At 39.1% G+C, this 22,425-nt stretch overlaps 1 protein-coding gene and 1 long non-coding RNA gene across 2 annotated transcripts; both read left to right on the forward strand.

The window, feature by feature from the left end:
* The first annotated feature begins 2,622 nt into the window (after nucleotides 1-2,622).
* Nucleotides 2,623-12,870, forward strand: LOC140011363 (uncharacterized). The gene is made up of 6 exons (XM_072060155.1): nucleotides 2,623-2,991; nucleotides 3,121-3,469; nucleotides 3,709-3,886; nucleotides 4,165-4,555; nucleotides 4,688-5,134; nucleotides 12,331-12,870. Exons 1-6 carry the CDS (start codon nucleotides 2,623-2,625, stop codon nucleotides 12,868-12,870), a joined length of 2,274 nt encoding a protein of 757 aa, XP_071916256.1.
* Nucleotides 12,871-15,911: 3,041 nt separating this feature from the next.
* LOC140011442 (uncharacterized) lies at nucleotides 15,912-19,278 on the forward strand. Its single transcript, XR_011818598.1, has 2 exons — nucleotides 15,912-16,373; nucleotides 19,034-19,278. It is a non-coding gene; the product is annotated as an uncharacterized lncRNA (long non-coding RNA).
* Nucleotides 19,279-22,425: the final 3,147 nt, after the last annotated feature.

Consider the following 22,425-nt stretch of genomic DNA (forward strand, 5'->3'; position numbering starts at 1 on the left):
CGTCTCATTCTGCCGTGGTTGTTGTTCATTCCGGGGAAACAAAATGAAAGAAACATTCAGTTCATTCTTTACTTATTTCTTGGTCAGTTTTTATCTGCATTAAATTTCCTGACATGTAATATGTTTCTTTTTGCATGACTATTTAATGCTTGTGTTTTATACCTTTTACGACATTATCATGCAACTTAGTTTCTTCTTCCTGCCATCTATTATGCTTGTTAAGCAACTTTCCTTTTGTCTTTTTAGTATTTGACTCATTGTTTAAATCGCTACTTATTTCACTAACATATGATATTAGTGAACTATAATCTCACAGTGTACATTGTTAAAGCTGCTGTAAAGTTGCTAGCCACTATGTTTCAGTAAGCAAGTTTTATTAAACATATTCAGTGATTTTAGTATATTTTGTCTGTTATATGCTTTCATTGCTCATCGTCACGTAAGCTTTTACTACTTGAACTTACAATATAAGGCTGTTATATCTGATAAGCTAATTTATCATCAGAGAATATCACCTGTTTTTGATTCTTCGATTCCACAATTGATGGATGAAACGTGCAAAGTTATTGAACTGCGTTCATGTGGTTATTCAGTAAAGACAGCTGATGTTAGCTATCTTAGCAATCATCAGTATGCTGTTACGGACATAGTGAACAGTGGTTCTCTTTGTAGACCATAACAATTGAGTTCATTGCCTACTGAATTTGTGGCTTCTTATGTGGAGAAAAAAACCAATAGGCAACGTGCTTATTTGAGATGGAAATAAAAAAAAATCGCTTACATAATCTACAGTCAAGAAAACCAAAAAAATAGCTACCTTTGAGCTGTTCTTCATCACAAAATCATTAACAATATGCTTTGTTGACCGGTACAATTACCAGAGAGTACAGTGTTGGACATAAACAGTGTTCTCATTCAGCCTCTACTACAAGTTCCAGTAGAGATGCACATATAATGCAGCCAGTTGCTTCATGTAGCAATACTTCTATCTTTCTAGATACATATTTAGGTAGTATCTTCTATTCTCAGCAAAATTCTGCTTCAATTTCCATGGATTCTAATGGTAGCAATATCTGAACTTCTGCATTTGACTTTTCGTAATGAATAGTCAACCTGTTCAAGAATCAGCTAATCAAAGAATTCCTGGACAAAATATAAGAAAATGTCCATGTTAGCTTTGACCTTTATTGCTGGTTTACATTCGTATTGTTGATAGGCATTTAAATTATTGGTTACTTCAAATACTATTTTTTGTTTCTATTAGGAAGGAGAGCTAGGAAAGGAAAAGAGTTGTTGGATTTAATAGCCAATACTCCTGACATTTTGCCAAAGCAGAGAGATTGTCAACACTGTGGTGCTAAAAAGTTTTTCTCAGAAGCAGCAAACTTTTGCTGTTCTAATGGTGATATCATACTGGCACAGAACAGACTTTTTGATATTCTGAGAGAATTACTAACTTCATCTTCAGATGAAGCAAAAGCATTCAGGGAGCTCATTAGAACTTACAACAATCAATTTGGATTCATATCTTTTGGTGTTAAGTGTGATAGGGATCTGTGTAGACGAAACAATGGAGTCTATACATTTAGGATTCAAGGACAGGTGTATCATATTTTAAATGATTTGATACCGAGTAATGGTTCAGGCACAAACATGCAGCTTTACTTTCATGATATTGAAAATGAAGTATCTAATCATCTTGCTGCCTATCCTAGATTGTCTGAAAGTGTGATCAAGAAATTAATCACTGTTCTTCAGTATAATCCATATGCTCAATTCTTTAGGAATCTATGTTACATTCCTAACTTAGACAGCTACAAAATAGTGTTGCATACTCTTCCTGGTCTAGATCAAAGAGTATATAACAAGCTAACAGAATCACAGGTTGCAACATTATGGGTAGCAGGAGAAGAAAATGGTGAGAATAGCCATCGTAATATACAAGTGTATACTCGTGGTGGCTCTCCACGTAACATTCAGTATTATTATGGCTGCTATGATCCGTTATAGTACCCTTTAATGTTTCCATTTGGAGAGCTTGGTTGGCATCAAGGAATTCCAAAGAAAGGCTTGAAAGCAAGAAACAGAAAACAGATAGGGAAAAAAGAATCAGCTGAAATGATTGCACTAATAGGTGCTTTAAGTGCTGATGAACTGCTCTACAATGAAGAAATTGGTTAGTCAAAACTAAAAGTTAGTTCATCTATTATTATAAATACCGAATTTTTAGTCATTCTAAATAGTTATACGGTGTCGTCTTACAGCAATGCATAGATTGGAAGAGGATCCTGCTTTTGTTTCGTTGAGGGAATATTTCGCGTACAACTCTGAATCTCTGATCCTGCATTTTTGTAGATTGTTCCAGCAGTATGTTGTTGATGCCTATGTGAAGATTGAGAAACGAAGGCTTGACTTTTTCAGGTCACAATAGGAAGAAATCAAGAGAGAATTTTTGAATGGCATAATGGATGCAGTGGCTACTGGAGAAACTCAAGGGTCAAATATTGGCCAATGAATTATATTGCCGCCAGGTTTCATAGGAGGTCATAGAAATATGCGTCGCAGATACATGGATGCGATAACTTTAGTGCAAAAGTTGGAAAACCTGATCTGTTTTTGACAATGACTTGCAATCCTAATTGGCCAGAAATAAATGAGCATTTGATTCCCACAGATGAAACACAGAATCGGCCAGATTTAATTTCGAGAGTCTTTCATGCTAAGTTAGAAAAGTTGAAAGATGAACTTTTTAAGAAACACATTTTTGGTGAGATTGCTGCTTATACATATGTAATTGAGTATCAAAAACGAGGTATGCCTCACGCGCATTTCCTTTTGATTCTCGAATCCAAGTACAAGCTATATACTGCAGATGAATATGACAAGATAGTTTGTGCCAAGATACCTGACAAGCAGAAATTTTTCCATCTGTATAAAATGATAATTAAAGATATGCTTCGTGGTCTTTGTGGTTCAGCAAATCCACAGAATGTCTGTATGAAAAAAAACGGACTCTGTAAAAACTCTTATCCAAAAGGCTTCTGCGATGCAACCATTTAAACAGCTGATGCATATCCAAAGTATAGAAGAAGAGATAATGGCATTAAAGTTAAAGTGTAGAATGTATGGCTCGATAATCGCTGGGTTGTCCCTTATAACGCCTATCTACTTGCAAAACTTGATTGCCACATCAACGTTGAGATATGCTCAACAGTACAGGCAGTCAAATATATATACAAGTACATTTGTAAGGGACATGACAGAACCAGCTTTCGAGTTATTGCTGATACTCCACATTGTGAGATTGATGAAATCAAACAGTATGTGTCAGGAAGATGGATATCTCCTCCAAAGGCTACTTGGAGAATTTACAGGTTTCCAAGTAGCGAGATAAAGCCAGCTGTTATCCACTTACAGTTGCATCTGGAAAATCAGCAACCGATGAGCTTCAAGAAGAACACTGACCTACGTAATGTTCTGAGTAACACTCACCTGAGAAGAACAATGTTAACTAAATTCTTTTACATGAACAGAATGAATAAGGAAGTTGAGGATCTGAATTCATTTTGTTTGGAAACCAAGCCAAAGAATGTGGAAAATTCGTGAGCAGAGAGATTCTATAGGTAGAATAGTTGATGCACATCCTGGTGAAGGTAAAAGTTCTCAGAACTTTTGGTGGAGTTCAAGTGTAGACTTTCTGTGAAGCAGTGCTATTGAGGGGATTACTGGAGCATGATGACAACCAGGAACTTTGTTTGCAAGAAGCTTCTCACTTTCATAGGCCATATGAAATGAGAAAATTGTTTGCAACACTGCTGGTTTATTCATGCCCTAATGATCCGCCAGCATCTGAAGATTTTCTTAGATGTAAAAGCTTAACAGCAAGGCAAGTTAGGACAAAGGTACTTGATCAAATAAATGGCTTCTTACAATCTATGGGGAAAAACATTTCTTCATTCAACTTGTACCCCTATGATTTCTCAAATGGATGATATGGAAAGTCCGACAATAGAGTTAAATGCAGAAAGAAACATAATTGTTGCAGCAGCTGATTTGGATGCTTGTGTTCTGTTGAATCAAAAGAAAAAAAAGAAGCATTTAATGTCATCTATGAAAAATTTTACAACAACAAAAGTGGTGCTTTCTTTGTTGATGGTTTGGGAGGTACCGGAAAAACATTTTATATCGTATATTACTCGCTGATATAAGATCAAAAGGTTATATTGCACTCGCTACCGCAACATCTGGAATAGCTACTTCAATTCTTCCTGGAGGAAGAACAGCTCACTCGCGATTCAAAATTCCAATAGATATATCTGGTGGAGGAACTTGTCGCATCAGTAAGCAAAGCTCTCTAGCAACTTTGATCAGAGAATCAAAGTTGATCATTTGGGATGAGGCTTCAATGTGTAAACAAGCAACTATTAAAGCATTGGATGATCTGCTTAAAGGCATCATGAACTTAAATGAAATTTTTGGAGGAAAGGTAGTGGCTTTTGGAGGAGATTTCAGGCAAATATTACCGATTATTCGTAGTGGAACTAAGGCTGAAACAGTTAATGCTTGCTTCATTAATTCTTTCTTGTGGCCCCACTTGCAAAAGTTACAATTAACTGAAAACATGAGAGCAAAATTAGATCCATTGTTTACACAGTTTATATTGCAAATATGAGATGGTTTAGAACAGGTACACAACGGTGATTCAGTTGTTATACCATCTTCAATTTTGATCAAGTACACCAATGAAGTTGATTCACTTGAAAGACTAATGGATGCTGTCTATCCTAATATTAACAGTATATCAGAAAATGCAGCTTTGTCTTTGAGCAGAGCAATATTGACAACAAAAAATCACTTTGTTGATGAAATCAATGATTTGATGATAGAAAAGTTTCTAGGAGAAAGCATTGAATACATCAGTTTCAATCAAATACTTGACCTAAATCATCAGGCTGAGTATGTTGATTTCCTTAACACATTAAGTCAAAGTGGTTTTCCTCTATACAGGCTTGTGCTTAAGCCACATGCACCAATAATTTTGTTACAAAATCTTGATCTAATTGAAGGGCTATGCAATAGAACAAGACTGACCTGCAAGTCCTTGACTAAAAATGTCATTCATGCAGAAATAGCAGTTGGTCACCATTGTGATACCCCGAATTTTAGGATAATATTTTTCCCTCGTTCTTTTAAAATTTTGATTTATTTCTTTTGTTTTGTTTTAAAAACATTATTTTTTTTATTGGACACTTTAAATTTAAATCAAAACCCTAGTTTTACTTGTGACTAAAAGGTTATTATGTATGATAATGCATATTTTATTATAGGTAATTATAGTGATTGGGTGATTAGTGGAGTAATTGAGGTGTAATTAGGTTTTTGGAATATATCAAGTATGTAAATTGTGGAGTAAATTGGTAGGATTGTGAATTTAATTGGGCCATAGTGTGACTTTTGGTTAATCACAAGTTGCTAGACTTCCTAAAGGTTCCATGAGATTCCTAAGCTCAATTTTGATTGGCTAATCAAAAAGGTAGTTGGACTTTGACCAAGTGACTTAGTATTAATCTTAGCAAGACAAAAGCCAAACAAACAAGGAAAATTTCGGGCAGCTTTTGGGAGAAAAGAAGGAAGAAAAAACCGGGAGAAAATAAGAGGAAGAACAAGAAAAATTCTGGTTGTGGGCAACTCATCCAACAAGCTTGGGAGTCAGAGCAAAAGAAAGCTAAGGAATTTGGTTCTTGAAGTGCAACCTTGTGAACCAACCTTTGGAATGTAAAGCAGCCTTGAACTCTTGTAAAAACTTGTAGCAATTGAGTAGAAATGTTGATTTTGATGTTGTAAGAGGCTAATAAGGGTTAATGATGGTTTATATATCACTTTTGTGGGTTTGTATGGAAGATTTGGTGATTTCTATGGTGGTTTAAGAAAATTCCAGCAAGTGATACAAATTTCCAGTTTTGATGCTTTAAATTTCTGTTATGATGGATTGTATGTGTTTATATTGGTTGGTTTGAGCTCAAAATGTGAAATTGGTAGCTCAAAATTGTTGGTTTGTGGTGAGTAGAAAACCGGTCAGCAAAGGGGTTGAAAAGCTAGGGTTTGGCCAATGCAACTTAGTGTTGATGATGTGTTATGGATTAAGGGGATGGTGTATGGTTCATTTGATGTGGTTGCATGACTCAAATTTGTATGGATTATGGTTGTGAAGATGCAGATAGCTTGTGGAGGTTGCATGGTGGTTCCGGCCAGCCACACTTCTTGGTTTCATAGGTTGTTTATGCTAAGTTAGGTGGTTGGTGCATCATGGTGCAATGGTGGTTGGAATTGTGGTGCATGTGTAGTTTTGTTGCAAAACCTAAGTGTGAGTTGATGTAACCTAACTTTAGGTAGTGTATGATAGCTACATTGATGGTATTGCATGTGTTTTGGTTGTTTATAAATGTGTTTGAAGTCACAAATGTGACTTAAGTTTGGTTAGGGCATTTTGGTGCCAAAATACTTGTTTTTCCTTTAAGACAAACTAAGTAAACAGAACATAGAATTGCAACTTCATCTGTATTTGTAGAACATACATTATTCTCTGTTAAAATCACTCATTATGAAAATTATTGCTATGCTGTAAATCTTCTACCATACTAGCTAGCAAATTACAGTATCGTCCACGTAATGTACTTTATTATGATCCTATGGTATAAATGTTGTAACGTGCTGTCAATCAAATATAAAAAATCTGATATAATTTCTATTTTGAACAAATCATACAGAGAGTGTCTTTAGATATGGAACTTGCAGAATCTATCAGCAAGCATGCACTTATCTGCTTTGTTCGCTCCTATGATGTACAATATCATGGCCAGTCACAAAAAAAGAACACCATTGTCAAAGCCTACAGTGTGCAAGAATTGCCTAAAATATTGCTAGCTGTAAACGTGACAATATTTTAGAAATCCAAACCAACCTTCTTGCACCACCAATCCTGGAACAAAAGCACAAACCAGAGGAACAAATGTTTTCTCTAACAACAAAATTGGTACTTGAAGAAATTACTGCAGCCGTTTCTACTGTCCATGACAACTCAGGCTTAAAGATTTCAACAAAAAGAAGCCTATCCTTTCAGCAAGAAACCATACCCGCTCTAACTCCCTCTGCATAGAAAACATCAACAGAACTCCCACAAGCCCATCTTGACGTGCATGCTTCTACTTTGCTACCAGAAAGCAGCTTTTCAGAGAAAAATGTAGAACCAAGTCCATCAAAGAAGCTGAAGAACATCATTGAATCTGAGTAGTCATCATGTCTAACCAGCAAAGATCTTTTGTTAAACACAACTTTTGTCACATTGTCTAAGCTCTTTCTTTTGTTGACATATTACGGAATGCCAAATTGGAAAAAAAAACTTTATGGAATGGCAATGTGAAACTATCTGATGGATATCTCCTTAAAGCCTATTTTGTAATTTTACATTTCATCCATTATCCAAATGCTAACGCATCAAGCACAATCTTCACTATAAACTACATAAATTACGTTAACTGAACATTTTAACTGCATGAATAGACGTGATAGCTAATTTTTCCCTGATAAACCTATACATTCTGCAAACTTATGGAAAATGCAAACTTATTTGTCTGATCAATTTGAAAAACATCACACAAGTCATTATTCAACTCTGCTTAATTTTACTGCAACATGTCAACTTAGGCAAAAAATTTGAACAAAAGATCTTTGAAAGACAATTATACTTCAAAAAATCATTACAAATAGACTAGCATTCAGTGACTTTGAGATTCAGTAGATGACATAACTTATACCACAGTGAATTCGATCACATACTCATATCACTAAACTTGCACTTCTCAAGAATCATTACAAACAAACAAACAAACTACCATTCACTGACTCTGAGATTCATCAGATGACATAACTTAGACCACAGTGAATTCGGTCACATACTCATATCACTAAACTTACACTTCTCAAGAGTCATTACAAACAAACTACCATTCACTGACTCTGACATACATCAAATAACATAACTTATACCACAGTGAATTTAGTCACATAATCATATCACTAACAAGCTATCTACTCTATCTTTTTACGTGACTTACAAACTTAGTATTGCATACTACTCAATCAGTTTTTACCTTATGCACTAACTTCCTGCTTTCTATATTTCTCTTTATATATACCTACGACTTCTCTGTCTATAAATCGTCACCTATTACTCACAAACATCCCAGAAAAAAACACTCAAGTCTGCACTCACTCTCAACCTACACATCTCTTTCTGTTTTCATTCTTCTTCTACAACTTTATAACTTACAACTTATAAAAACTATATAATCTTTTATTCTTCCTGGATAGTTTTACATACAACCAATTTTTCTATTCTTCTTTTACATTCATGCTAATATTTTAGCAGGAAACAATGGCCATGACAATTTTCAATTTAACTGAAATCAAATCTTATTCTGCCAATTGGACTACCATCATACAAGTAATTGAAGCAACCCCTGTTCGCACCACCAACAGATTTCCAATAGCCAGAGGATATTGGCAATTCCTGCTCTCAAATTCACAGGTAGATATGTTTCAATTTTACATCATTTACATAGAAATTCTACTTTGTTAAAAATACCTAATCAGCTTCAAATTCTTCAGGGAATCACAGTTCACGCAATCATATTTGAGAATGACATTCCACTTGTTAATAGCTTACTGATTCCATTCAGAAAATACTATATATCCAATGCAACAGTTCGCCTGAATCAACAATCATCCTCAACACAACAATATCCATTCTACTGGATCTTGACAGCTACAACTCTCATTCAACCAATCAATGAACTGGAAACTGCAACCATTCCACCATATTTACATTTGGACAGCATCTCCAACCTGCATGTCTACGCATATACTGATAGATATAAGTATTCTAATATTTCATCCATCTTTTCTGTTCAGTACTATTGTTTATATTTACATTACACAATTAACAAAAAAATTACTTTAGATATATTTGGCGCAGTGATTCATGCTTTACCCCTAAGAAAGGTTCGAATTCACAGACAGACAGTTCTAGCCAGGGATTATATCATCATCAACCAAGAGTACATCATCATTCACTATAAAAATAGTTATAGTTTACTCAAACTACAACAATCATCTACTAACCACAAAATTTTCTCCTTTTCAGAAGAAGGCCACTGCTCATGACACTTTACAACGATTTCCAAACTAATGAATGTGCTTCTATCATAGCAAGAGAAGAGTCCCCTGTTGTCCTAGCATTAAGGCTTAAAGTGACCACAAAAAACTGTAAGTCTTATTAATTTCCAAGCTTTACTATATATTAGCCCTATTCCCAAGCAAGTGACAAATATATCATATAAACACAAAATATTTATCACTTTAATAACTAACAAAACAACTTGATCATATAGAGCCTGCATCTACCTCATCATAACTAACTCAACTGCCAAGATACACGTTGTCACATTGGGAGAAGTAGCTGAAACACTGATGTGCATCAATGCCAGTCACCTACAACAAATTGACAATAAGGTACAATATTTGTCTAAACTCACATTGATTACTAATATTTTTAACTGCAACATGCTTACTATTTTCTATGCCTAGGACATGAATCTACTGCATCAGATCACTAAAGCTATCCAAGGCAAAATACTTGTGAGAACCCAGAAAAAAAAAATTTATTTATTTATTTATTATTTTATTCCTGTGCACCCGTTTTTTTTAATTTTCTTTATTATATTACTTTTATCAACATTTTATCAGTAAATATAGTTTTAAAATCATTTTTCTAGTATAAGGTAGTTCGTGAGAAATTTGGAACGTATTTTGGACGTGGGACCCGCTAGTGCATTAAGTGAGAGAAATTCGGCCGATTCGGTTAAATATTGCATATAGGGATTTAAGTACTAGGTGTTAGGAGATAATTGGAGGTTACCTAGATGAATTAATACTGAGGAGACAAGAAGATAACTCTAGCAAGACAAAGTGCCAAGTGTCCAATTTTGGTTGGACCAACCTTGCCTAACTTTTGACCAAACTTACCTTACTTGATTTAAAGTGTAATTTTGACCAAGAGCTCTTCATTTCAGCCTTGTCTTGGCCGAAACTTCTTGGGAGCAAAGGAGAAAAACTCTTCAACCTTTCATCTACAAATTCTTGCCAAATCTTGAAAACTAACCGATTAATTCCCAAAGTAGTCCATAAAATCATCTTCCTAGGAGTGTTTGAAGAACTTAGTGGTGTTGGTTTGGAAGAAAACCTCACAAGCTACAACCTTTCTTGAAGAACTAAGGTATCTTGCTTGGAACTCATCTTTTGGTTTTAATTTTGGCCAATTGGTGCCTTATAGTAGCTATTTACGCGATTTTTCGGAAGATTTGGTGGATTGGAGTGAAGTTTCCTAATTTTCTGATTTTTTCTGGAATTTTTCTGTTTTCCTATGATGATATGATTGAGCTGGAATTGATGGTTCTAAATGGCATTATATAGCTCTCTTGTGCGTTAATTGGAGTTAATTGCGGGAAATTTCCGCTTGTGCGGAAAATTTCAGATTTAGGGTTTCAATTTGGGGGTTTTCTAGAGTTGATTGTTGAACTTCTAATTGGCTATCATTGAAGGGTATTGTGACCCTAATGAAGTATATTGAATGGCTTATGACTTGTTTGGGTGCTTGTGGTTGTGTTGGATAGTTTTATTGATTGTCTTGCAGGTTGGAAAAGCTGAAATTTTAGGGGAAATGCTGTCCGAGTGTCTAGGGTATTAGATTCTTGTGAGTTGGGTTGAGATGGATTAGAAATGAACGGTTTTGGGTTTGTTTCTCCTTTTAACCCTAAATGTTATGTATTTTTCATTTCCAAGCTATATTTGGGTCTTGCCTTAATAGTTCCTAGAAAAAGGTATTCGACTTGTGTTTGAGTTTTCATTGTACTTTCTTGATTGTTATAGGGCGTGCCGGTGATCCGAGGCTCACGTCGGGCGAAAACTTGTGAAATTTCTTTGTTAAACTTGGTGAGTGTACTACTCACATGTTTGTTATTCCGTGGCTTTCTTGTACTTGAATTCTGTGGTTTGGACTAGTTGTGATGATTGTTTGAGCTAGGTGAGGCGAGGGTGTACTTTACCACTCTCGTACTCTCTAGCCTCCTTGACTGGTTATTATACTAAGCTTACTTGACTGTTTATGATATTACTTGAATATTATTGACTGTACTGGATTTGGTATCGCTTGGATACCAACTTTACTGTTGACTCTGAGCTCTACCTCATTGGAAGTCAATGGACTCGAGCCAGTAAGGACTTGGTCGGGGACATTTGACAAGCCATGGGGATTGTATTTGGGAATCTTTGGGTATGAGACCCTTGATTCCGGTATACTCGAGTAATACCAACTCTGTACTGTCTGGTGTTCGGGCCCGGTAAGGGGAAAGTGAGGTGGACGGATAAATGGAGTAAAGAGGAGTCTACGGTCATGATTACCTGGTATACGTTGACGGAGAGTCAATGAGATGAGATCAAGCATGGCAAAAGAGGAAAAGGGCTCTTGAGAGCCATCCGTATCCTTTTATTCCTGATACTTGGGTGTTGTTGCTTTTGCTTACTAGACGTATGTATTTGGATTGAATATTCTTATGTTTATGTGATCCCGATCTACTTACGTGACGGTACCTCATTGGGCGAAAGCTCACTCCGTGAATTTTGTTTTCCTTACAGGGATTTACCTTTTGGACTTTTGAGTTTGAAGATGAGTTGCGTAGAGCTAGTTGAAAGATTTTGTATAGCTCCTCAATAGTTGGAAACTTTATTTGTACTTGGATCTTAAATGTTTCCTTTTGGCTTGTAAACCCACGAATGTGGTTTGTAACAATGTGTGTGTACTCCTGTTCTATGTAATATATTTGGCTTGTATATATACCTTTTGGGGATTGTTGAAAGTTACCTGTTTTTAGTTGGGCCTTGGTGGTTTGTGACGTGGCAATGCTCTATTTGCTTTACGTTTCCAATTTTCCGTTTCTCGTTTGTTGGTTTGGTTAAGCGCGCTAGTAGATTCCCGAACGCCTTGAGTTACTGTTTTACCGTTTTAGTAGTCCTGGCGAGAGTTGGGCAGACAGTCCGCTAACCCCTTTGGTACGCCTTAGGGGAATGTGGGGCTGTCACAGGTGGTATCAGAGCCTAGGTTAGAAATACTCTGGGCGAACCTGAAACCTGGTTCTTAGAACTTTTGGGATTGTGTGTAGACGCCATTAAGTGTGAATATATTGACTAAGCTATAAACCTTTGTTATCTTTGTAGGTTATGGCTGGCACTAGTGGAGCGGGCGGAGACGAGCCACCTCAGAGGCGCCCACGAGTTATCGACTTCCAGGAGAGGCCAGGAGGTCCGATCCGGCTGTGGTATACCGCTAGCCGGACCCGCCGCTGTAGGCGTTGCCAGTTTTACTCTTACGCGGACCACGTGGTTGTGGCAGTGCTTGCTGAGCGACGGAGGCTTAGATGTGCCGCCGCCAGGGAGCGCACTGAGACCCTTAGGCTTAGGGGCATCACGCGGATGCAGGCCGATAGGATTGGGGAGCTCCAGGGGAACGTGGCCATGGAGCAGGAGAGGACGAACGCTCTGAGAGAGCAGTTGCAGGTGGTTAACGACCGCCTCACTAGGGTAGTCCGGGAGGTGAGTGACCGGTCCGGCGCTATTATCGATGAGTGTGGGGCACTCATCCAGGGAGTGATTGGCGCCAATGCGCCAGGGGGAGTTCCAGGTGGCGGAGCTCCAGGTCAGGGAGGCGCCCCTAGCTCTAGCTCTGGGGGGGAGTCGGTTGGCTCCGTCGAGGACTAGATTAGGGTTTTGGTTAGCTAGGAGAAGCTTTTGGTTAGCTGTTTTGTACCTTTTGTACCTTTTGGGGCCTAGGTTGTACAGTGTATTTTGATAGGCCCTCTTTTGGCTTCACGGGAGTACTTTTGTATATATTTGCTTGACTGCTCATGTATGACTGTTTGTCACCGTTATGTGTTCTGTGTATAACTGTTCTATGTGTATACATATCTTATGTGGTGTTTATTTTTGGTTCTTCGATCATGCTTATATGACTATATTTATATGCTTATATGCTTATATGACTATATTTTGTACCTCGACTTTAGAGTGACATTAGAGCAATGGAAGGCACTCGTAGTGGACGAGGCCGCGGGCGCGGGGTTAGGCAACCCACAACTGACGAGGGTACTAGGGATACCACGACTGAACCAAATCCTGAACCTAGGGTTGACCCTAATGCCCAGATAGCTGCTGCTATGCAGCAAATGACCGACTTGTTAGCCCACGTAGTGCAACAGCAGGGCCAACCTCCTATCCAGCAACCTGGGAACCCTGGCCATGTAGTAGAGAGTGAAGATCGGGCCCTAGAGAGATTTCAGAAGTTTTCTCCGCCAAAATTTCTGGGAGGGCCAGATCCGGAAGTGGCCGAAAAATGGTTAGAGAAAATGATAGATATTTTTGCCGCCCTACACTATTCAGAAGAGAGACAGGTTACTTTCGCTGTATTCCAACTGGAAGGGGCCGCGCGTTCTTGGTGGAACGTGATACGAATGAAGTGGGACCGGGAACAAACCCCAAGAACATGGGTAAACTTTGTGAGGGACTTCAATGCGAAATACTTTCCTCCTCTAGTCCAGGAAAAGAAGGAGGACGAGTTCATTAGACTCCGCCAGGGGACTCAATCGGTGGCTGAGTACGAGAGCCAGTTTACTCGTTTATCTAAGTTTGCCCCTGAACTCATTCTAACGGAGCAAAGGAGAGTTAGACGTTTTATTCAAGGGCTCAATGTGGAAATCCAAAAGGATCTGGCGGTAGCCCAGATCAATATCTTTAGTGACGCTGTGGAGAAAGCTTTGCGAGTTGAAAATGCAAGGCTCCAAGTAAGGAATTTTCAGGTGAAAAAACGGGGGTTCTCTGCGAGTAGTTCGAACCAAGGGGATAAAGGGACCCCTCCTAAGTTAGGAAGAGGAGCCGGAGGAGGAAGGCAACCGGGAATGACGCGAGGGACTCCGCCGAGGGGTGGTCACAATGGACGGGGCCCGCAAAGAAGCGCTTCACAAGAAAGTTCGGCCTCAGTTGCACGTGGACCCTGTGGATTTTGTGGGAAACCAAACCACACCGAGGACAATTGTTGGAGGAAAGAAAGGAAATGCTTGCGCTGCGGGAGTGCGGAGCACCAAATAGCTAACTGTCCGGTGTTACCTCGGGAGGCTAGAGTAACTACCCAGTCGTCGAAGGCTAACTCGGGACAGTCCAAGGTAGAAGGGACAAAGCCAAAGGTGCCAGCTCGGGTTTACTCCCTTGAGCAACAACAAGTCCCTGATTCCTCTGGGGTTGTAGAAGGTACGATCCCTGTTTTTCATCGTCTAGCTAGGATTTTGATCGACCCTGGTGCTACCCATTCCTTTGTTAACCCCAATTTTATGTGCGGCATTGATATAAACCCTGTTAGCTTGTCTTATGACTTAGAAGTTAGTACTCCTACGGGGGACCAACGTTTGATTACTGGTTTGATGTATACAAATTGCGAAATTTGGATAGGAGAGAGGAAGCTTTTGGGGAATCTTATAAGTTTAGCTATTAAGGGGTACGATGTTATATTGGGTATGGACTGGCTAGCTAAGTACGATGCACAACTTGATTGTAAGAGAAAAGTAGTGGAATTTCGTATACCGGGGGAGGCAACCCTAAGGCTCGATATAAGGGGTAGTTTAGCCTCATCTGCATTGATTTCGGGTATTCGGGCTAGGAAATTTCTGTATAAAGGGGCCCAAGGGTTCCTAGCTTTTCTTATAAACACTCCTACTGATAAGTTGAGGGTTGAAGATGTGCCTGTAGTAAGTGAGTATCCGGATGTGTTTCCTGATGAATTAGTAACTTTACCTCCGGAGAGAGAGATAGAGTTTAAGATTGACCTGTTACCGGGGACATCACCTATCTCTAAGACCCCCTATCGAATGGCACCTGCTGAGCTTAAGGAGTTGAAATTACAGTTGCAAGACCTGTTGGAGCGTGGGTTTATTCAGGAGAGTGGATCTCCGTGGGGGGCTCCGGTACTATTTGTTAAGAAGAAGGATGGAACTTTAAGATTGTGTATCGATTATCGGGGATTAAACAATATGACCATTAAGAACAAATACCCACTTCCCCATATCGATGAACTATTTGACCAGTTGCAAGGCGCGGTGGTCTTTTCCAAGTTAGATCTCCGACAGGGTTACTATCAGTTGCTTATTAAGAAAGAAGATGTACCCAAGACTGCTTTCAATTCTAGATATGGGCATTTTGAGTTTGCAGTCATGCCCTTTGGGTTGACCAATGCCCCTGCCGCCTTTATGGATTTGATGCATCGGGTTTTCAAACCCTACTTGGACCGATTTGTTGTCGTGTTTATTGACGACATCTTGGTCTATTCTAAAACCCGTGAGGAACATGAGCAGCATTTGAAGCTAGTGTTACTGTGAGGACTCGTAAAAACTATTATTTTATGCCTAATTTATGGCTTAATAAATTATTTAATTGGATTTTTGCCACGAGGAATATTTTCTAGCCTTATTAGACCTAAATACATGAAAATATAACTTCGTTATATTTTTAAAGTGACTCGTTCTGAAAATTAATTTCCTGGAGTACGTTTAGTAAAAATAGTGAATAGTACTTGGAGATTTTATCCGCGTAGTAGCACAATAAGCTTGGAATATTGAAGACTTGTACTATGGTCCTAAAATAGGTAATCTTATGAATAAATACTCAAGTGATAGTTAGTAGTACAATCGTTATAAGAATTTCGCGGAAGTTTCGCGTTATATCGTTAAAATTGACGGTAAGCGTTTTCACACGCGCGACTTTATTTGAGGGACTTTAGACCCTTATTTCGGGACAATTAAGAGTGAATAATATTTACATGAATATATATGCATTGGAGGTTTAGTGCATTAGTGAACCAAACGCGCGAGAAAATCGAGCCGTAATCGCACCAAACGGCCCCTAATGAGAGTTGACTTTTGGGTGAATTTCCACCACTTATTTCACCTTCTCTTGGAAGCTAAAGGAAATCAGATTTCTCTCCATCTTCTCTCTCCTCATAGCCGACCAAACACCCTCCTCTCTCTAACTCCATTGCTTCAAAATTTCTGCTCACTAATCTCACTCAAAACCACCCCAAATCATCTCCAAATTCAACCAAACTTGCACCACACCTAGCTTGACACTTGAGGAGCATTTTGAGCTGCAAACAAGGGCTGGAAATCACGGTTTTTCTGGGGTAATAGAGGGCCGAAAATTCTGCTGAACATCAACCCAAAGTAAGTGATGATCCACTCTTGGAAACTTGAAGTTTGGAAGCTATCTTACCTTGTTAAGTTCATGCATGCATTTGGTTAGCTTGATATGGATGTAAAATGTGATAGTGGGCTCTTTGTATTCCCACAGTTGGGTTGTTGTTGCTGATTTGAGGATCAATGTTGGATTTAATGGTAGTTTAATGGTTATAATGATGAATTTATGGAGTGTTATTGTTGGGAACTCAAGTAGAGGTCATGACCAGAAATTGCCGAATCTGCCCCTGTGTTGTTCGGCCATGATAAGGCCCATTTTTGGTGATTTATTGGCATAATCCTGATGTGTATATGTTATATTATGTGTGTAGAAATTTTCGTTGGAAAACATTAACGATTGGATGGGCAAATGAATTTATTCATGAACTAGGCATGCTGGAAAATTATTTTCGGGTAAAACTGTCCAGTGGTTGTATTTTGGCCATAACTCTGTCCTCGGGTGTCGAAATCAAGTGCCGTCGGTGGCGTTTAAAACTAGACATTCCTAGCTTTAATTTGAGATAAACTGCACGTTCTGATTCTTTGTGAGTGATCCGAACCAAACGTTTTAAGTTAGCTGTCCTGTCTCTCGGATTTGCTGGAATGGCTTGTTGAGGCAGCAACTTGAGGCTCAATTTTGAGCTGGTTGCTTGCCGAATTTCAGAACATTTCCTTCTGTGAACGTTTATTCCCGTGAATGTATTTTCTAACGCCATAAACCATGCCTCATTCCGAGTTAAATTGATTGAGTTGTGACTAAAACAAGAGGACTGCCCTGTTTTGGAAAAACGTAGTATTTGGACTGATTTGGGGCAAAACTTGGGAATGATTTTATTAATTGAAGTTCTTGATGCTCATCACTTACCAAAGGTATCATGGATGTATCTTAGACCTTTGTTTCACAAATGAACCATGTTCGGATAGTTTTCTTGGTTAAACGATTTGAAATTGTGAAATGAAAGTCACAAGGCAGATTGCCTTAGAATTTTTCCTGAACTTTGGTTGACTAATTAACTACCTTCCCGAGGGTATTTTTCCCTGAAATTTGATAGAGGAATACCTTGCATATAGGAGTAAAATATTGCCAATTTTGGCACCAATTCAAGTTCGTTTCGATACCGAATTAAATTGCTAGTGTTGGAGGTTCAAAACTGGAAATTCTTCTTCAGTCTTGAATCTTCCTCAACTTTGAGCTACCGTATCTCGGTACTCGAAACTCCGATTCTTGATCCGCTTGTTTTGTTATAAACCTCACTTGTAACACTAATTGAGCTGTAAATTTCAGAGGCCGGTTTGCAACATGTGAATCGTGCCGAATTTCCAAAGTTGGCCGAAATCCAACTTAATTCTGCCTTGTACGCCGAACCTGTACCTTCAAGCTCATTTTTGAATACCTTCCACTTCGATTCATGGAAAAGTGTCTTTTAAGAACTTTTAGTACTTTCTAAGAGGTTTCCAACGGTACCAAGTTTTATAATTTTGGACCTACTGAGTGCAAGATCTGATTTTTCTAAATTTGACGCGCAAAGCTGAAATTTGCTGATTTCTTAGAAAATGAAAATTTGAAAACTTGTTACTCCTTCTTGATGATAATTGATCGCTTTAAACTTGATTTCATGAAGGAAATCAGTTTTTCTTGTGTTAATAAAACCTCACTTTTGAACCTTTATTTTGAGTGGCTAAGGTTCTTGGTTTGAGGTATTGACTAGTCCAAATAAGCGTAACTCCTTTCTTGATTAATACGTGATTGTGAGTGAAAAATACTTGTTAATTGCTTCAGGTGCTCAAGCGAGTTTTGAAAAGAATCCCGGAGGGGACAACTAAAGATTTTCTCGCTCAATTACTTTTGAATTGGTGAGTGTCAAGTGCCTGACTTGTCGTGTTTACTTGATTTACCTGCTTATATACGTGAATATCACTTGATGAGACGAGTGTGTACTTTATCGCACTCGCTCTCCTTTACTTGAACTTTACTTGTATTAACTTGGTTTTCAAAGTCGATTGAGTGAATCTCGTCGACTAAAATATACCCGTTTTCGTGTGCGTGTCGTGTTGCCATGCATGTCGTGTATGTCGTGCGTGTCATGTTGTCGGGTGGAGTGAACCTCCTCGACTTATGGGGACGCCCAATTCTCTTAACCAATCTTACAACTCGAGCCGGCATGGGCTTGGTCGAGAAGTTTGATAAACCAAGAGAGTAACAAAACACAACTTGATCTTTTGAGATCTTGTTCGGCATACTCGTGGAGTATCGCCCTTTCCGTGCGTGTTCAAAAATCAAAACTTGATCTCTTGAGATCTCGTGTGGCATACTCGACGAGTATCGCCTTTTTCGTGCGTGTTTGGTTTCGGATCCGAGAGGGTGGAATGTTGGTCGGAGGAAGTAATAAGTGAAGTTTCTACGGATAAAATACCCACCAGGATAACGGAGTGTCATCACGAGGGGGTATCGGATCGAGCCGTGGCGAAGCAAGAGGAAAATAGCTCCTGAGAGCTCCTATATCCTTGAATTGTTTCTGTTTATTTTTCTCGCTCCAATTGTAAATTACTTGAATATTGGGATTGTTATTTGGACAACGTGCTTGCATGTGTGTTTTCTTGGCCTCACGAGCGTTTCGCTCACCCCGTAGATTTGTTTTCCTTAACAGGAATGGATGGAGTGAAACTCGTTGGAACCCTTTGGATGTACTTTTGTATTAGGGTTTCAATTGTAATTGACTAGACATTTTGGCTATTGTATATATTTGGGAATTGATGTATCTTTTGGATCCTGACGTAAGAATTGGATAACGGATGTATTTTGAACACGTGGTACAAGACTTGGATATTCGTTTATGGAAGCGATTTTTCCTTATTAGACTGGTATAAATTGTTATATATTGTTAAGTTTGAATTGATTTGTCTCGAGTCCTGGCGAGAGCTAGGCAGGCGTTCCGCGGATACCCTTGGGTTCGCCCTTGGGAGAAGTGGGGGCGTCACAGTTACAAACCCTGAGAGATCATCGGCTATACGCCAAATTTAGTAAGTGTGAATTTTGGTTGGAGAAAATCTCTTTCTTGGGACATGTGATTTCAAAAGAAGGTATTACAGTGGATCCCGCGAAAGTAGAGGCAGTGGCTGAATGGAAGAGGCCAGAAAACCCCACTGAGATTCGCAGTTTCTTAGGGTTGGCTGGGTACTATAGACGCTTTATTAAAGACTTTTCCAAACTGGCTGGCCCTTTAACCGATCTAACGAAGAAAAATAGCCGTTTTGTGTGGGATACTAGGTGTGAAACCAGTTTTCAGGAGTTGAAATGAAGGTTAACCGTGGCTCCTATTTTGGCCTTGCCTAATGGGAAGGACAGTTTTACTGTTTATACCGATGCTTCGAGGGAAGGCTTAGGGTGTGTGTTAATGCAAAACAAGAACGTGATTGCTTTTGCCTCTAGGAAACTGAAAACCCATGAACAAAACTACCCTACCCATGACTTGGAGTTAGCTGCTGTGGTCTTTGCTCTGAAAAAGTGGAGACACTATCTCTACGGGGTTACCTTTGAGGTTTATTCAGACCATAAGAGTCTTAAATACCTTTTCTCCCAAAAAGAGTTGAATATGAGGCAGCGCCGGTGGATGGAACTCTTAGAAGATTATGACTGCACGATCAACTACCATCCCGGTAAGGCTAACGTAGTAGCGGACGCCTTAAGTCGGAAGGCTCAAGTAGCAGGGTTAATGGTCAAGGAGTGGGAAATGTTAGGAGCAGCTAGCGAGTGGAACCCTAGACTGGGAGGCAAACAAATAACTTTTGGGAATATTCGGGTGACATCTGCTATTCTCGATCAAATTAAAGAAGCCCAAGAGAAGGATCCGATGGTACAAAAGTGGAAGGAAAAGGTGGAAAAGGAAGCACTACCTGACTTCAATTTGGGTCCTGAAGGGATTTTAAGGTATAGGAACCGAGTAGTGGTAGCCAATGATGAAAACCTGAAAAGAGAAATTTTAGAGGAAGCCCATCGATCGAAATACACGATCCATCCTGGTAGTAATAAGATGTACCAAGACTTGCGACGGTTGTACTGGTGGGATAAGATGAAGAGGGAGATTGCTCAATATATCCAAACCTGTCTGATTTGCCAGCAAGTCAAGGCTGAACACCAAAAACCCTCTGGACTGTTACAACCTCTTGAGATACCCGAATGGAAGTGGGAAAATATCACGATGGACTTTGTTTCTGGACTGCCAAGAACTCAAAAAGGACATGATGCCATTTGGGTGATCGTTGATCGGTTAACCAAATCGGCCCATTTCTTACCTGTGAATGTGAAGGATTCCATGGACAAGTTGGCTCGGTTGTACCTGAATGAAATTGTGAGGTTGCATGGGGTTCCAGTGAGTATAGTTTCAGACCGAGATCCTCGTTTTGTATCGAGGTTTTGGCAAAAGTTTCAGGAGAACTTGGGGACCAAAATCAACCTTAGTACCACTTATCACCCCCAGACGGATGGACAGTCAGAGCGAACCATTCAAACCCTCGAGGATATGTTACGAACTTGTATTCTGGATTTTGGGGGTAATTGGGGTCAACATATGACTTTGGTAGAGTTTGCCTACAATAACAGTTTCCATTCGTCCATTCAAATGGCACCATATGAAGCTCTCTACGGACGGAAGTGTCGTTCGCCCATTTATTGGGATGAAGTAGGGGAAAAGAAAGCTCTAGATCCAACAACCATTCCTTGGATGGAGGATGCACAAGAGAAGGTTAAATTGATCCGTCAAAGACTCCAAACAGCTCAAAGCCGACAAAAGAGCTACGCAGATAACCGAAGGAAAGACTTGGAGTTCGAAGTAGGAGACCGTGTTTTCCTTAAAATCACACCACTACGAAGCGTCACTGCGGGTAGAGGAAAGAAACTTCAACCACGGTTCGTGGGGCCTTACAAAATTCTCCAACGAGTTGGGAAGGTAGCATACCGACTCGAGTTGCCGCCAAGTTTATCTCGGATTCATGACGTCTTCCATGTTTCGATGCTGAAAAAATACTATCCTGATCCAACCCACGTTGTGCGACCAGAGGAGATTGAGTTAGATGAGGCACTTACTTACGAAGAAAGACCTGTACAAGTACTCGATCGGAGGATTAAGGAACTGAGGAATAAGCAAATTCCATTAGTGAAGGTTTTGTGGAGAAATCATGGAATAGAAGAGGCAACTTGGGAGTTGGAGGAAGAGATGCAAAAGAAATACCCTGAGCTATTTAGTAACCCAGGTGAGCAATTTCGAGGGTGAAATTCTTTAAGGGGGAGAAAGTGTGAGAACCCAGAAAAAAAAATTTTATTTATTTATTTATTATTTTATTCCTGTGCACCCGTTTTTTTTTTATTTTCTTTATTATATTACTTTTATCAACATTTTATCAGTAAATATAGTTTTAAAATCATTTTTCTAGTATAAGGTAGTTCGTGAGAAATTTGGAACGTATTTTGGACGTGGGACCCGCTAGTGCATTAAGTGAGAGAAATTCGGCCGATTCGGTTAAATATTGCATATAGGGATTTAAGTACTAGGTGTTAGGAGATAATTGGAGGTTACCTAGATGAATTAATACTGAGGAGACAAGAAGATAACTCTAGCAAGACAAAGTGCCAAGTGTCCAATTTTGGTTGGACCAACCTTGCCTAACTTTTGACCAAACTTACCTTACTTGATTTAAAGTGTAATTTTGACCAAGAGCTCTTCATTTCAGCCTTGTCTTGGCCGAAACTTCTTGGGAGCAAAGGAGAAAAACTCTTCAACCTTTCATCTACAAATTCTTGCCAAATCTTGAAAACTAACCGATTAATTCCCAAAGTAGTCCATAAAATCATCTTCCTAGGAGTGTTTGAAGAACTTAGTGGTGTTGGTTTGGAAGAAAACCTCACAAGCTACAACCTTTCTTGAAGAACTAAGGTATCTTGCTTGGAACTCATCTTTTGGTTTTAATTTTGGCCAATTGGTGCCTTATAGTAGCTTTTTACGCGATTTTTCGGAAGATTTGGTGGATTGGAGTGAAGTTTCCT

The sequence above is a fragment of the Coffea arabica genome, chromosome 7e, assembly GCF_036785885.1.
Source record: "Coffea arabica cultivar ET-39 chromosome 7e, Coffea Arabica ET-39 HiFi, whole genome shotgun sequence".
Classification (NCBI taxonomy): Eukaryota; Viridiplantae; Streptophyta; class Magnoliopsida; order Gentianales; family Rubiaceae; genus Coffea; species Coffea arabica.